This window comes from Python bivittatus, unplaced genomic scaffold (genome assembly GCF_059951505.1).
Source record: "Python bivittatus isolate LINGU-HERP-01145 unplaced genomic scaffold, Pbiv_v1 ctg000700_np1212, whole genome shotgun sequence".
In the NCBI taxonomy this organism is placed as follows: domain Eukaryota; kingdom Metazoa; phylum Chordata; class Lepidosauria; order Squamata; family Pythonidae; genus Python; species Python bivittatus.
The window spans coordinates 23,747,120-23,765,002 of NW_028277098.1; the positions used below are offsets into that span (position 1 = coordinate 23,747,120).

Genomic DNA, 17,883 nt, shown 5'->3' on the forward strand with positions numbered 1-17,883 from the left:
GGAGGCAACTAAAAACATTCTTTCCTCTCTTTCAACTAATTGGGTTTCTGACACTCAGGGAGTTTGGAGCAAGGCCTCCAATTATTATTCCATGGGAGAGAAATTTGTCTGTTTTTAGCTGGACATACACATGATTGCACTTCAGAAACAGAAAACTGGAATGACAAAACCAATGGCTTAGAAAGAGGTCACAAGTCCACTCTGTGTTCCCAAACAGATTCCCCATCACTTCTTAGCGTAGTTTCTACTAACCATAAAATGCCATCACTGTAGCTAACCTTCTGTAAAATGCCTATGAGCATAACATTGCTTGTACAGCATTTCCCCAGAGACACTGGTCAGCATTAAGAATGTATAAAGGACAATTCTGTCTGAGCATTTTGGCAACTATTTGTTATGATATTGCTTCCTGTCAAGCGCATAATGCAATTTTGCCTTCCATAAAAATAAACACTGTGTGTAATCTCAGACTCTTGTCATTTCCCACATTTTTGGCACTAAATATTTAAACAGGGGGAGGCCAGAGAATTCCAAGCTAGCAATCCACTCCCTGTGTTCTAGCCCTGAGCTAGAACTATCAATGAAACGGTGCTGTACTGCCACGGAGAAATGAAACAGACTTAAAAAATCCTACCTGCCCACAAGCCAGGCCCATGCCTCTTTCTCCCATACCATGTGGACATGATAAATTTAACTCCAGGGCATCAGCTCCAGAAGCCTACATGACACACAGAAAAGAAAAAATCAAATATTAACTGCCAAATGCTGGACCACTTTAGTGAAGGTAATTTCCCAAATGACAACCTGATACGTAACTCACAGCACATGCAATATTTCCTTCCCCTACATCAATATTTATTTAGTTCATTACTAATTCAAAACAAAATATTTCAGAGCAAATAAAAATCAAATAAAAATGAGGGGAATAGCCAAAAGAAGGCATCATTTTATATTAAGAGTGATAGTGAACTTTACCTTTTTCCTAAATTAATTCTGAATTAAATTAAAACAATTCTGCAAATGTTGTTGAACGAGTAGTAGGATAAGCCTGTACAATTCAGACAACACATTAAAAATGCGTTTGCATCAAACTGTTGCATACGGTTCCATAGAAAAAAGCTCTGAAGCATGGTAAGTAGCATTTTAAACTGTGGTCAAGATTAAAACATTCTCCCCAATAAGTTGGTTTTCTGCACAGGAAGAATTGCTCACAATGGTATTAGTAATAGTTTGCTGCTGGTGGTCTGTTCCCATTGTTAAATGTATTCATTTGAATCGTTTGTTTATAACACAGAAACAGTTTTAGAGAAATTGTATTGTATTGTATTGTATTGTATTGTATTGTATTGTATTGTATTGTATTGTATTGTATTGTATTGTATTTATTATATTACTACATTAGAAAATTAGAAATCTGTGGGGAATGGAAACCTTGGAGGACATGCACAAATTTAGTACAGTGGTGTTACGTGTATGCCTGGAACTGAACCTTAAAAAACAAGTGGGGGCTAGGTGACAGGAATCAGTCAGAATTTATTACTAAATGCCAGGCAACTCTGATTGAGTCCTCTTTACCTGAAATCCACCAGAACGCCTACCCGCTTCCACTGAGTACCATTCGCCACCCTTTTATTTATTCACTAGATTTACATCCTGCCTTTATTCCTGGAGCCAAAGATGATGTATCGAACATTATCCCCTTCAGCTTTTTCCTATAAAACCCTTGGAGTTGGGCTAGTAGCTCATGTAGTTGGTTAGTAGCTCATGTGGTTGGCTTCCAATGGGCAAGGTAGGCTCAGCTAACCTAAACTGTAAGACAAAACCCTTGCCAGACAAAGGTATTCCTACCTTAAGCCTGCTTGGCCTATATGTAAGTTTTAGTAATTAGTTTTAGTAATTAGTAATTAGTTAAAAATTTAGTAATTAGCAATTAGTTTTAGTAAAGTTTGGTATTTTTTTATTTTCATGCCTTTTACATTTTTATTTTAATATTATATCTGCGTTTTATTTATTATATCTGGTTACATTTGTCTTAATATTGTTAGACATGTTGAATTCCATCAAAAAGAAAAGTAGAATGTAACATTTAACAAATTAAGTTTTTTTTTTCTTTTAATAAACTTCAGTCGTATATTCTAACAAGAACCTTAGGATACAGGATAGGCTAACAGAACAATGAAGTGTCTTATGGATGAAATACATCTTATGGAGGTAAGGCTATAAAGAGACAGGAAATTGGAAATTATGATTTCTGATTTACTTGTGCTGTATGCACTTTTACTCTGTCTTCTTATCTCCCCCAATAAGGTAGTAACATCCATACCTTCATCTGAAAAAAAAGGACTGAAGGAGAGGGTAACAGGCTGAAAGCAGGACCTGAGAAGTTATCTAGTTCAGTTTCCTGCTTTGTACAGTGAACTGCCTCAGCTTTCTGCTTGCCTTTTGCAGGGACCCACTGCGGTGTAGTGCTTAAGGGGTTGGACGAGGAGTGGGGAGGCCCAAGTACTACTACCCCTCAGCCATGAAAGCTCAGTAAGTGACTCGGGGTTAATCATTCTTTCTCAACTCAACCTCCCTTGCAGGATTGTTGTGGGGGCAAAATAGGAAGACGAAGTGCTATGCATGCCATGAGCTCCTGATCGAAATGTGGATGTATAGGGCATATAAATCTAATAACTAAATGCATAGTATTGCTGTCAATGTGAGACATCCATCAGACTAAACACCCTAGTTGTAATTAAATATGCACTGCTTATGGTCAGTTTTCACTGCTAACACCAAGTTCCATTTCCTTCTTATTCACTGATTGATTCACTTTGCATGTATGCCACCCATTCTCAAAGGTTCTGGGCAGCTAACAATGTCAGCATATTAAATTATGACCCTCCACCCCCTGATAAATATAAAAATAAAAAGAATAAAAAGATAAAAATCAAGGACAGGTGGTATTTTTCACAGGCTTCACAGGTATGAGGAAAAATAATTAAGAAGTCAATGCGAACACTAATAAGAGCCTTCTGAGACTCCTGATTAAGCTGAAAATCTGAGGAACAGTTGGGAAGAGTTCTTCCCAAACTAAATTCAAATAGACCACAATGATAAAATGGGAAGGAGAGGGAGGGGGGAAAATAGCAAGAAAAAGAGAGAAGTTAACCAAACTTCTTCAGAGGTTTGCAAAGATTAGATTTCCCTTAGAGATACGATTAAGTTCAGGAAAAAAGGTTTTATCTCAACAGATATCCTTATCATCATAAATTATATAGGTTTTACCTAACATGATTAAATTAGTTTTGCCCTGATGATCTTTATTCAATGGTCAGCAAGATAAACTTCTACATTTCTAGAGAATTATGATGCAGACTTCAGGAAATGTGTACTTGAAATGAAATCCATTATCTTCATGTGAAGACACTATTAAAATAGGTTCAGACTGGCCTGCAGAGCATTTCTGCTCAGGGAAGGATATCTGCAGAGGAAGGAGAAGGGCAGAAGCCAAATTCTGCCCTCCCAATTAAATAGTCTGAGGTCATTCACTGGAAGCTCTCAGTTCATCAAGTATGTTTTTAAAAATCCTTTACACCAGGGCTCCCCAAAGTGGTTAGTATCGACCCCCAAGGGTCGATGGGATGATCCATTATTATTAATATTATTATTCATAGTACTATTAGTTAAAGTAGTATTTATTAAATTATTTTCATATAATAAATGTTCAGGGTTAATGAACAATCTGAAACTTCATGAAGGGGTCAATGAGCTGAAGAGTTTGGGACCCCCACTTTAAACTCACACAGTATCACAGCAAAACAGAAACACTGAGTTTGAATACTTTATATGTAGGCATTTCATGGGTCCAGATTTGATCCTTCAAAATCCTTCTTTTAGTACTTAAGTAAAAAGAAGAAATATCCCTGGAAAACATTTCCTCAAGCCACCCTTTTCCTCAAGTTACTATATTTAAACAATAGTAGACATAGTTCTAATTTACTGCAGGTAACTATTTCATCATAATTCCTTCCTTATGTGTATTAAAGAATACGGATTGTGTTTATGGTACCTGAAGAGGAATTATTCTGCCCTTCCACCAGTAGTTCCAACCCCCAAAAGTTCCCTATTTGAATGGGAGCTTCCTTTCCCTGATTTATAGTACCGTTGGTTTGAATTTGTTGGGGGACACCATTTGCAGATCTGTGGGCCCAGTAAGGGTTTCATCATTTACTTCCATACAGCTCTCCCATGTATGTTCTTATAATAAAGAGGGAAGTTCCATTTACAGCAACTTTGGGGGACAGAAACATAATATTTGTTTTAAATATTAAAAATTAACCTCTCTTCCAAAGTTCCTAACCAAGCTTATGTGGGAGTCTCTGCCCTGACTATTTAAATGCTTTAAATTGCACATTAAGTGCTTACAGTGAAGGTTATAACTGGAAAATAGAGCACTCTCGGATTCAATCCTGGGCTTTTCCAGTAAAATGTAGCCAAATAAATATTAACTAGCAAATAATATGAATCTTGGAAAACTGATGCCAGAGGAACAAATAATTTTACTAGGTATAAGGCAGATTCCTATGCCTATGTTGTTCCTATACCTAAACAACCAGAAGAGTTGTGTCCTTTCTAGCCAAACTGTTAAAATCAACATAGGTGCATGCATCCTTGACAAGCATTGAGAAAAGAAGAGAATATATATAGCTCAGGGTTGAACTGTGAAGTCCTTGGGATTCTCTGAGCTTGGTTGTTTTCTTGCAAATGTTTCGTTACCTGGCTAGGTAGTGTACCTAGCCGAGTAACGAAATGTTTGCAAGAAAACAAACAAGCTCAGAGAACCCCAAGGACTCCACAACTGAGAAAAGATTCTTTGAAATGAGACTACTCACACAAGTTGCAGCAACTTCCATAGAAGAGGATTCCTTCAACCTATTACATCGTTCTTATAGGCAGTGCCTCTATGTTTTTCTTGAGTATTTGGTGTGTTTTCTGATGATGACTGAACTACTGAATTCAAGCCAAATGAAGAGAAGGAACAGGGAGTTTGGAGATGATCCACTAGCATTCCCCTGCCCAAATGTCAGGAATGTATGTGTCTGTGTGCATGTGTGTGTGTTTGTGTATGTGTGTGTATTCTTCTGCCTTTTCACCTTTTTATATTGATGACTGATTATGTGCCATCAAGTTGGTGTCAGCTCTTAGTGACCATATAGCTTTTATAGTAACTGTTTTAATTATCATGATTTTATTGCTGTGTTTTAATAATATATATTATTTGAATACTAATTAAAGATGACTACATAAAAGATGTATTAAATGTTTTAATTCTACTAAATAACCAAATAATAAACAAATAAGACATTAGCTTAACTAACAGCAACGTAGGGTGTGGATCTTTGGTTTGTCAAAGGAGGCCTAGCCTTACCAAAATCAATGGTGTCACTCCAAAAGTGGTTTAAGGGTCAAGATTAAAAAAAAAGTAATTTGGCTGAACTCTACCCACTCTTACATGTTCATTCTGACTTAACAAGTCAGAATGCTGATTTGATTAAAAAAAAAAAACCCTGAAAAAAATAGAACTTGACTTGCAATTTGTACTTCTGAGAGACAGCAAAGCCTTTTGCCTGCTGTGTAGCGATGGTTCAAAAATTCCAAAGAGACCAATCATTTAAAATGCTATCCATAATTTTCCCAAAGCCCTCCCTGTCCTCTTGAATGTCTCAACCTATGCATCTGCAGTTGTTATTTTTCTTCTCTACTTCTATGACAAGTTGACCTTTTGTGTACACAGGCTGGCCTCCTGTGGAGACCAGACTACCTACCCTCTAGAGCTTACATACCAGGAAGGTCACAAATATTTGGCAGTGAAATGTTTAACATTTTAAAAAAACGTTCTTTTTATAGGCCCATAACATAGGAGGCAATAGTGACAGTTTGTAAAACTGTAATGGTTTTCTTGCTTGTAGGATACTAGTTAGATTAAGAAGTCAGGGTACACAGAGCACATTTATACATTAAAGTACAATCAAGTTTCAACTTCTAAAAGTACAATGACTAAATACTCTCCATTTGTTTCAGAAGAGGGAGTTGTACAGCAGCAACAATATATATGGGTCTAAATACCAGTGTGTGTTCATACATGCACCTACAATTATCACACTTTCTTTACACAGTTATGCATGAACTTCTGCCATGGAAACATACTGTATTTCAGTGTCTGTCTGTCTGTCTGTCTGTCTATCTATCTGGATAGCTTTCTCCTACATGCACATCATCACAACAGATTAGTTTTTCAGTAATTGGCAAGTTTGATTCCTTCCCATCTGTCCCACCATAGTCACAGAGTGGCACATAATTGCTCAACAATTATATGTTATGTTGAATAATGGTATAAATAACATCTCTGGAAACTTTACATTTGGTGTAGCTCTTTTTGGATAGAAAACAAAAGAAAGATAACTTTTGCTTACAGATTTTTACATTTTAATTACTCCTTTCTAAAATGAATGAATGAAAGGAAGATGGTAGATTATAACCCAGGAAAAAAGTTATCACTGAATCTACATACTATGTAAGAGTACTTTTTGATTTTAGTTATGTGGTTATTGCAGCCTCCTTTATACTTTAAATAAACAAAAATACTTTCTATCAGCTAGAATATTGCCATCTTAAATATACATTTTTCAACCTATACAAACCTGCATTTGTAAAGGTTGTCTTCTAAAACAGGAGCTACAAATTCCAAGTGTTTGACCAAGTTACTTTCACTTGTGCAAGATGGTATTTAAATTATAGAAAAACCAACAAAGTGCTATTATGTACAGAGACTTTTATGTGGTTTTCCCCCCTCCCTTATTGTAAATCTGTATTAGAACCAGAACAGCATTAAACGAGCCTTTTATACTTTAAATATTCAAGAGTTTTATATTCAAAATTTCTTCCACGGCTGTCAAACTGGAGTGCCTGAAGGCAAGGTAAGATCAAGTTAGGTTCTCAAAGGTAGAATTAAATTTTATCAGGGCATCCGTCATAATATGCATGTTGCTTAAAATGCAAATAAAAAGCATAGAAATTCAAAGGCTACAGAATTTTCAGGTAGCATGCAAAGTCCAGGGGACCATTTCTATGGAATAGATTCATTTAATTTACATTTCTATCATTTTAATGAAAACACAGAACAAACAAGCAATCACAGATACATTTTAAACCCTCATTTTTCATTTGAATTTCTTCTTTTACAGAATTACAAAGTAAAGGGAAAAGAAAGAAAAGAGGAAAAAGGGAGAAAAGAGAAAGCATATTAGTAAGTCATTACCTCAGCCATTTTTGAAAGCTCTGTCCAGTCCTCCTTATTATAGCTGCACATGATGCTGGCAATGACAATCTGAAAAGATAAGTATGGAATTCAGTTGTCTGGATAATAAACTAGAGTTCAGAAGATCTGTGGAAATCTTCTGTCTCTATTGTTTAACTACAATTGCATTTTTCTGCTATGCATGTCTATTGAAGAACAAGTCCTATTAAATTCAACTGATCTTAGTCTCAGGTAAATGCATAAAATGGATTACATCAAAGCTCTTTTAATATGTATCTCTAAAATAATGTGAAGATAGTACATGGAAGTTACATGAGAAACAGAGAGTAACCTAGAAAGAGATATAATATTTGAGTAGTGAATGGACAATACACCCTTAAACTGACTACAGGTATTTTGAAATCTACATTAAAAGAAATTGACAGATTGAAAACTTTTAAATCTCTTTCAATCGTACTGGTTATAACTTCATCCCATTCATAGAAACCTTGTGGGTACCAGGTCCATCCCAGGTTGTGGATGCATGGAATAGCTATAATGGATAGCTGTGATATAAGGTTGTCAAATAACAACTGTGAACAAATATGAGCAGTCCTAGAAGAATGTAGTAACCCTAACATGTGAGAAATATATTGACAACAATATATCCAAAGACAGTGCAGTGACTTGACAGGTAATAAGATTAACCCCGATAGAAAACAGCTGTTCTACCAGTAGCAACTACAAGTGGAAGCATGTAATCTAGAACAGCTGTAATGGATATATATTGGCAGTGATAAAATACATCCATACAAAAAGTAAACAGGAATGCAGAAGACAATGGAAAACCACTGCACTGTAGTTTCCCAAGAAAATCACCAGTGGCTGAAAATAAATACCATAACAACAGAAGAACTAATAGAACTGATGGTCTTCAATTCTCCTCTGAGAGGAGATGATTTTAAATGAAATACAAAGATCCTGGTATTAGGGAAATAGGTAAAGTCTCTGTGCAAGCCAGGGCTGAACAACTCTACCCCTGTCCTTCTCAAGAGGCATCCTTTCGGTGTATAGCTGACACACTGAAATCTCCATATAATTTAGAAGTTTTGCACATAAACATTTTGCATGTAAAACCCTATGTGCAAAAGCCTCTCTCCCTTCAGTGAACCACCATACTGTATGCTTCCAATAGTAAATACTTTGCATGTTTGATTTATTTGCAATATTTATAGGCAATATTTATAGGCAGCCCAATCAACTGAGTCTCTGGATACTTTACAACAAAGAAAGAGGAGATAGCGCTACTCATCCCCCAGCTTCCATTTTTGTACACATTCCCATAATGCCTTTCAGAGCTTAGGTGCATTTGTATGAAGAGACATACATTCAAACTTAGGGCCAGGAAATTTAGGCACCTATTTTGGTGTTAAGACTGGGGTGTTGGAGGCTCTATCACTGACAGCCGCTCAACTGTCCATTCAGCAACTGAATCTAATAATACATGCAGTTCATCTTCACTTTAAAACTCTCAGTATCTGACCCACTGTGAATTCTTCTAAAATTATTATTTGTAGGGTAACTTATATCAGTGTACAGATAGCAAACCAAGTATGTGGGTGACTGATCAAATTTATGCCTACAAATTTATAATTTTACAGGTGGAGCTTGTGGCAATAATGTCACTTTAGATTCAAAATCTCCTGTTATACTAGAAACAGGAAACTGTTGGGTAGCAAGAAAGTGAGATGCAAGCCTTAGAAAAAGTTGGACAAGCATTTTGACCAGAAATAAGATGAAGAATTTATGTATGCTGGCATCAATGCTTTGACATAGTGCAGTGTTAAAATAAACAGACTGTGAAAAATTACCCTAGATTTTGGGGTGCTTTTATTGTTTTAATTTATAAATTTATTATACTGACTTGCCAAGGAATCTTAATTTTTTTCCTTGAGTCATCCTTTATTTTTCAAAAATAATGTGTGATGTCATGTTGTTATCCGAAGACCATAATCAAAGTAAATGTTCCTTTTTTCCCTAAAAAATTTCCTTGCATGGATGTGTGACATATTCTGGACATTCCTATATACTGTAAAACTGCCCACGTGTGAACACTAGTTGCAGACATTCAGTGTTTGTCTTTGATTAATGTTTACTACAATACTCAATTTATTGAAAATTATTTTCTGTACGTTGATTAAATAATGCATCTGAAGGAACTAGATTTAATCTTCGAAGTAAAACATGAGTCCCAGATGCTTCTCCTGTAAGTATATTAATTTCTATACTATTTTACTCTATCTGCAATTTTTATTTCCATGTTCCATTCATTAATCTATTGTTTGAATTTATATTTCTTAGGAATATTAGATTTGATGGAATACTTTTAAAAGTTGAGTTCACGTTGACTAGTCCTGTATTTTCTAATCAACTAAGAAATTCTATAAAATACTTAATTTGTTCACTAACTGAAGGGTTTACTTGGAGCCTCCACTTTGGTACAAACAAGTACTCACATTCAGATTAAATGAAATCAAATCTTTATTACAGTCATAGACCAGCATAAGGATGGTGGGGTACAGTGAATTAAAAAGCATAAAAGATACATCAGAGTTTATTAAAAAAAAGTTTTGAAAAGCTAAACAACATAAAACAGAAAGGATAGACAAGAATAAACAAGGATCTAAAAGGATCTCAAAAGGAGGATTAGGATCATTAGATGGGCATGGGGGAGCATAAAGGTTAGTATATAGCAGACTATATACAGTATCTATCAAATTACAAAGCAGAGTACTCACATTCTCTTCTACCTACTGTGTTTTGCATCCTTCTCTCCTCTGAATATTTGAAGCAAATGGCTAGAGGATAAGAGCCTCTGAACAGAACCATGTTTAAAAATATTTCTTCTGCTTATTTTGTGTTGTTCTAGAAGGCGGCCTGTGTCCACCTAGCTCCCAGCTAACAACCTGCGATCGTGGCAGCATACTAAAAGCTTCTTGCCTCTTAACAGAAATTTTGTGGAGCCTCCAAGACTATCCACATTCTCCTTGCCAATAGATAGAAAGACAGACAGACAGACATGAAAGGAATAAATCCTGCAAGCCTACTGTGCATTCAAAATCATAAGACAGAAGTGAATTCAGTTAGGCATAAGGTGTTGAAAGGGGGCAAGACACTAAATACATCCTTCATCTTGGATGTTTTTGATGATGCATAAATGGTTATTCTCAACTGACAGCTGTGTATGTCTTTAAAAATCTCCCTCATACACAGTTCATTATATCACAGAAGTGAACAATTATGTCACAGTAGAGCTAAATTTTCAGATGCTAGAGGACTTAGTTCTTTTTTGCAGTAAGTTTTTCAAGTATCCAACCATTGCATCCCAGCGTTTGTCTCAAATTGTGAAGGCACAATAACTAATACATCTTTCACCTATTACACTTTCTTTGTTGGAACAAATTGTGATTTCACTGAAATGTACTAATAACTATTATCTGACAGCAACAATAGCCTGTGTCTTTATAGCTTCATAATGGGTAGATGAATGAGGGTTAGGCTGTGTTTTATCAAAATTATTTCAAAGATTTGATTTAAAGCCTTCCCCGTGGGATAGTATTGATTGACAATTCTGTCCGAAAGCCTTTATTTTAAACGAGGGAATGCAAGAAGAAAAAGAAAAATGACTAATTGGATTACTGCCATATGTATGATTAGGAGTGGTTTAATCTTAACATAGCTTGACTGTAAATGTACTATTAGGCATTCTTTTTCATTTATTTTTAAAGAGATACTCAGAACTATTTATGCCATTTAATGCCTCACGATTGCACTTAAACAGGTTTAGCTCCAAATTAGTCAATATCAAAAGTCCGTTTGAGTAAAAATAGGTTGGATTAAATGGTTTGCAGGGACTGCATTATAATTATTGCAACATGAAACATTTTCAGATTCCCTTCCCTGCAATTATACTGGGTCAAAGTTAATGTGCTTTCTAAATGTAGTTGAATCTCCCAAAGTCCTTCAGCTATCTTTTAAATATGTCGATCTTCACGGTCTCTTCACACTACCAATATATTAAGAATCAATATTTTAAGAATCTGACTACATTCTAAGACAGGAAACCCTACTCTGAAAATGTAACAGTAAATTAATATGTAGCAGGAACATCTTAGATTCATTGTCTTTTGTTCTTTAAACTTCTCACCTCTGTCATCTTGAATATCTCATCAACTCCATTCATCCATGACTTTCTCACTCCTTTCTTTCATCTTGACCTGTGCACTATTCTGTCATATATTTGTCTTGCAATTCAATCTTCATTCATTCTCTCTGATCAAACCATCTCAACATATTTCTTTTGTACTGACCACTCACTTTTCTATTCAGTCCACATTCATTCAGCACCCGTTCAGTTTTGATCTTATCTGTTTTTCCTTTACCATGTGTACTTCTTAAGTACTCCATTCCCACTGCACTCAACTTCCTTTTATTTTTCTCCTGAGATGCCCAACTCTCACCTCCGTATAACAAAGTGGACAGAAGCACACTCTTATACACATTCATCTTCATATCTATTGACAAATGTTCATTTATTGCAATGGACCTTTCTATAAGAATTTGCACATTTTAACATTTCTTTATCTGCATTCTGTCAGGCATGCAAATACATCCCTTTCCTCTAGTTTTTTACCACTTATATATGTCTTGCAACTATTTGCTCTATTTTTTCTGTCAAGCATTACTACCATGGTCTTTGATCAATTAATTTTCAGATCTATAATGCTCACTGCATTATACAATTACTGCAGAACATTTGGGTATTCAATGAACAACATGACATCATCTGCATACAAAAATATATATAAAACACACCTCTAACATATAGATTTATCCATATAAAATACATCACAAGCATTCCTTGTAGATTTATCCATAAATATAGAGACATCACACATCCCTGTCTTATTGCCTACTCAAGGTTTAACCATTGCTAAGAATTCCATTCTCAGACATGCTTTACTTCCATTATATACTGCTCTTACAGAATTCAGCAACCAACCTCCAATTCCATATGCATCCAAAACATCCATAATCCAAGCTTATTCACTTTAGTATAATTTCTAAATCAATAAATGTACAATAAACTTTCTCACATTCATATATTTCTCATTGATCAGCTGAAGAAAAAAATTGAACCATAGACCCCTGTTTGACATAAAATTGTGCTGCACTTCCCAAATTTTGCTTATTTTTACCTCTCATTACCCTTTCAGTTAAAATATTGCCAAACATATTTCTAAGGCACATTGCTCCCTATATAGTTTTTACATTCACTACTTTCCCCTTATCTGTGGAAATAGATGCAGTTTTCACATACACTTTAAAGAAGTTGCTTTCCTACTTCATAAGCAAAGTAGATTTATAACATAACATTTATCCACTTATACTACCTACACCTGCAGCCCTATGATTTTTCAACATTCTCATGGCTTTTATGACTTCCCTTTTATCATTTTTTCCTTGAGCACCAACATTTATAGCATTCATTTCAGTTTTTGAATCACTGTCATTTCCATACAAATCTCTAAAATATTCAGCATTCCTTTATTCCAGTTTCATCCCAAACTAATTTTATCTGTTATTTTTATGTGCATTCACATTCTTGGAAATTTTTTTCTCTTCACCCACTTCTAAAACAACCTTGTATTTTCAGCAAAATTACCCTGCATTTTCTCTCCCCTTTTTAATCTTAACTGTTCCTTGCTCTCTTTGACTACATTCTTTGTACCCATCTTTTTCTATTTATACATATTATATGAACATTTTCATCTCATTCTAATTTTTGTAGCACTCATTCTTTTACATGCATTTCCCCCTTCATCCTCCATCTCTTTCATTTTCCAGCAAGCATTCTTTTTTATACTCCCTAGTACCTTAACTCTACATACTGATTATGACATTCTGTTCCAAGCAGCTTTCACGTCATCTTTCTCTATGTCCACTTATGTCTTTATATACGTTTCATCCAGGAGACATTCTTTCTCTTTCTGTGGCAAGACAGAAAAAGTCTAGGCAAGTTAACAACCCTAGTTGTATCTGTGTCATATGTAGTATTCCCTGCTAATGATATACCAGTTAGCTTGGGAACATTTGGTGAGTATACCACAAGTACAACCTAAGACCCGTTTCATCCCAAATAGGCTCACACTGATCTGTGCAAGCAAGGATCTCTAATCTAGAGACTAACTTGCAAGCCAGTACAGGTAGTCTTCGGTTACGACCATTTGTTCAGCAACTGTTCAAAGTTACAACGGTGCTGAATGAGGACTTCATTGAGCTCCTCGCAATTCCAGCCATTGCAGCATCCCCGCAGTCATGTGATTGTGATTCTAATGTTCCCTGTCAGCTTCCCACAAGCAAAGTCAGTGGGGAAGCCAGCAGGAAGTTAAAGTCACCATCAGGTGAGGTCCTCATTTAACAACCTGCATGGTCCTCATTTAATGACAGCACCCAGGACTGCTGGAATTGCCTTCGATAAGCAACGCGGTAATGTAATGTTATGCCTTACAACCGCATTGCTTAGCAATGGAGTTCCAGGTCCCAATTATTGTCGTAACCTAATGACTACCTGTATACCAAGATATATGCCTTTATGAGAGTGATACTTTTCAGTTGAATGCAAATGTAAAACAGAACAGCCCATTCTACAAACATGAAGAAAATTCCAATCACTTTTTACTGCCCAAAATCCAATGAAATCAGTGAACATTGCAATTTTAGATTTTAGTAATTAAGCCTGTATGAAAGACTTAATGTTACACACACACACACACACACACACACACACACACACACATATTTATAGCCTGAAGAAAAGCTCAAATGTCCCAGTGCAGCATTCAGAAACATTATTTGCTTTAAACTACATTTGTCCATCTTCTACCATGATATTCCTTGAAGCAGGTAATTTCTTTTGTCTGCATGGCCAGGCCATTTGTGCAGAATAGGGATTTTCACAGTTTGATAACGATACTTGCTTTCCATGCTAAGATTTCCATGTCCAAAATCCTCAGTGCTCAGGGTTAATTAAGCAGGTTGCTATTACTCCATCTCCAAAACCAAGTATATAAATGAAGTTCACTACCATTCTGCTACTGACTCCGAGAAAACTTTTTTTTTTCTTTGCAAGTCTGGATATTTTGTGGCTTGATTACAGTATAAACTGTATTGAATTGGCCAACTGATTTTTCTTGTTTCAGTGTGGCTGAAATGAAACCAGCACTATAGGAAGCACTTCTATACATGCACTTCTAGTGATTCCATATTTGAATGAGGCTGTGCTATTATATATTGTTTTTGTGACCCTTATCCCATAAGACTATGTTTTTGCTTTTTATTGTTTAATTTTATTGCTTTAACTGTCCTGATTCATCTGTACTGAGATGTGGTTTAGACTTTTAAAAACAAAAAAAAGGTATATTCTTCCATACCTTTTTTCCTGCATAAAGGAATTAAACTTTATATGGATTAACCTCACCATGCCAAAGTTGTCACCATGCGATATGCACACATGAAATAGTTCTAGGACAGAAAGCTAGAATGAATCTCTTTCCCACACATATGCACATATTGTAAAGGCTGAAGCTGTCATGGTGGGCAGTTTGACCAGAAAGAACAAGAAGCTCTAGGAAAAGAACAGCCAAGATTCTCTTGACCAGAAAAGGCAGGAGAAAATGTTTTAAGATTTAAACCCTAGGCTCATATACCACACACACACATTCACACACCATAAAGTCAGACACATATCTACACACACATGAAGATGGCCTATCTTGAATGATCACTGAACAAGACAGTGGACCACAGATCTCAAATGGCTTCAGGATAAGAAGTTTTAATCTCTCACCCTCTCTCAAATGTACACACACAAAGATGGAGGGAAAACTTTTCCCTATTTGTCACAAATTAAGATTTTGGATTAACTGTTCAAGATTCCATCTCTATATAGACTCACAACACAAACAGTTTCTGAGTTCAGGGAGACACAGGTTTGGAGTGTACTGTACAAGAATCCTTCCCACCATATGTGGGACAGATTGTGGCAAGGCTGGGGAAAGAATAGAAGAGCGAGCAGACAAAAACAATCAAGAGATAGAGGACAAGTCATTTAGCAACTTTTATCATAAAGAGCAAATAAGTGTTTCATGTAATTCAAAGAAACTCTGTTTTAATTAACTTTCTATAATGAGGATTGGAAATTTCTCTTACAGTTTCCAAGATTCTATACTTATTCCAGACTAACATCAAAGATACCTGACTGAAATCTGTGTACTTCTTGGTTATTTGATCTTGTCCAGCTGTGTGGGGCTTGACAATGAGTTGTATGTTAGAAGCTAAGGACCTGAGATACAGTGACTTTCATAATAATTAAATTTTGTGGAAAAAAGTATGTAAAAATAAAGAAACAATCTAGGCAAGGAGAGACATGGAAAAGATAAATTATTAATTGCATTGTATTTTGCAAGTAAGTACCCCCAGTAAGGGCTAGCCTTGAGTAGCCTGCCCACAACCTGAGAAAATATGTTGGTTAGTTTACTGAGGACCTTGTGGTCAGTTTCATTCATGGTGAGATTTACATTAACTGTGTTGTAACAGTCTGTTGGTTCATTTCACTACCATCAGTTCCTTACTCCCATAGCCAGAGAAGATGCTTAGGTATGAGTTTCTCAGGAATGGCTTTTTAATTTCACCATTTTACAATGAGGTCAGAGCCTCAACAGAATCATCAGTCATATTGCCTGGAAAATCTTCCACAGCATTCTCTGTGAGTACCTCTTCTGAAGACTGTCTCTTCTCTGATAATGTTGTCAAAGTTGGTGAAGGTGTGATTGTTTCAAAGAGCCCCAGAGAAGGATGATATCAATGCTGTTGGAGTGTTTGTCTTGGGAATAGTGAGGTGTTAGATTTATGCTTCATTATAGTTTACTAAATTATATTGTATTATTATTCTGAATTCTGCTCTGCTGTTGATATTTTCACCAAACTGAAATGGCATAAAAGTTATAGCAATAAAGAAACAAACAAAATTTCCTTGGGTAGACTGTATCAATGGGCTCTTTACCCTTAAAGGGGAGGTCAATTACAGCTAGTTCCAATCTCTCCAGGAAGTGATCCACCTCAGACAAACGAGTTGGTTCTATCTCTTCTCCCCCACATCCCCCAGTTCACTTTCAGTCCATTATATAATAAACATGAGACTGAGAATAGAGTATGCCATGCAATATATGATGGGACTATGCCCCATGCGTCCTGCAGTGAACTCCTGGGCGAGACCTGATGGACAGCTTCAACATGGACACTGAAGTCTCACAAAACAACTGTCCCGGTATTCTCCCAAACTACGTGAGAAGCTACTTCCACCAGCTCAGGCAAAGAGAATGTTGGGCTATGGGATGGATGATACACCAGCAAGTCCAACACCAGGAACAAACTCTTGCAGTCAGCTCCTGGATTAATTGGTTTCCTAGAGAGACTGACAGAATTCCAAGAGGTGACTGCTATCTTTCCACATGGCCCCTGAGCGGTGTTGGTGCAATATTCAGCATCCAGCTGATTGGTGGTAGGTCAGGTCTACATCCTCCTCCACCTTCTGTAATCAGGTCTTAATGACAGAAACCATGGAAGTGCTATTATTCTTGGCTGACTAGCATCAGTTAGCAACACCATGAAGTGAGGAGTGTGGCCAGCAAGGCAACCTACCATTTGTGGATGGGCAGGGGCAGGGCTGGGGAAAATTGGAACAGGAAAACTTTTCTTCTTAATTTTCTAGCCCATTATATTTGCAAAGAAAAGCTTAACACATTAACAGTCAGCATGGGTGAATTATCCCAAGATTAACATTATTTGTGGTGGTGCTTGTTAATATATGATCTTCTATATTATATGAGAAAAGGAACTTTGTAACTGTAAAGCACACAGGATTCTTTACTGGCAGATATTGGTTCTAGGCAACAGATGCTGGATTGTGTCACTTTCTTTGATAATCATCATTTAGAAAATAGATATGAGCTGCTTTTATATTTGTACATGTGGAAAAGTTTATACATTATAAGTTACTTTGGGGGTACTTATTACAGGCATAAACAAAAATGCTATTTTGGTTAAAAATCATAAATATTTAAATACAATCAGCAGATTCTTTTAAATAGGAAAATAATAAAAAAAAAACACAGAGATACTGGAACTTCCCTTTCCCAATATTGTTGTCCTATGGATCTTTAAAATGTACTATGATTTTTTTTTCTCTTGAAATTTTGATTTGTCACTGGATTGAAATAAAAATAAGCTTCTTATTAAAACGCTCTTACAGCATCAAATCCCATGCAATAAGAGAGTTAACAGTTGTAAACCCTGTCATGCCTGTGAGAAGCAGAGGAATTATCTTGTTATCAATTTAATAATGGAGTATTGAAGTAAATGATGCCATCCACTGACACCAGTAACACTGTGCTCCCCTGGGAAATTCAAGTCTGTAGAAACTGTCAATCTAGATGGATATGGACATATTAAACAATGTACTTTCAGTCCATAAATCTATT

At 36.0% G+C, this 17,883-nt stretch overlaps 1 protein-coding gene across 4 annotated transcripts in view; it reads right to left on the reverse strand.

Annotated features, from left to right (window-relative positions):
* DPYD (dihydropyrimidine dehydrogenase) overlaps nucleotides 1–17,883 on the reverse strand; it is a 578,647-nt gene that overhangs the window by 171,078 nt on the left and 389,686 nt on the right. For all 4 annotated transcript variants that reach the window (XM_088153490.1, XM_088153491.1, XM_088153492.1 and 1 more), the window contains 2 exons: nucleotides 7,304–7,372; nucleotides 635–718 (listed from right to left, as the gene is read on the reverse strand). In XM_088153490.1, coding sequence (XP_088009616.1) covers nucleotides 635–718; nucleotides 7,304–7,372 — 153 coding nt within the window. The remainder of the gene's footprint in view (nucleotides 1–634; nucleotides 719–7,303; nucleotides 7,373–17,883) is intronic.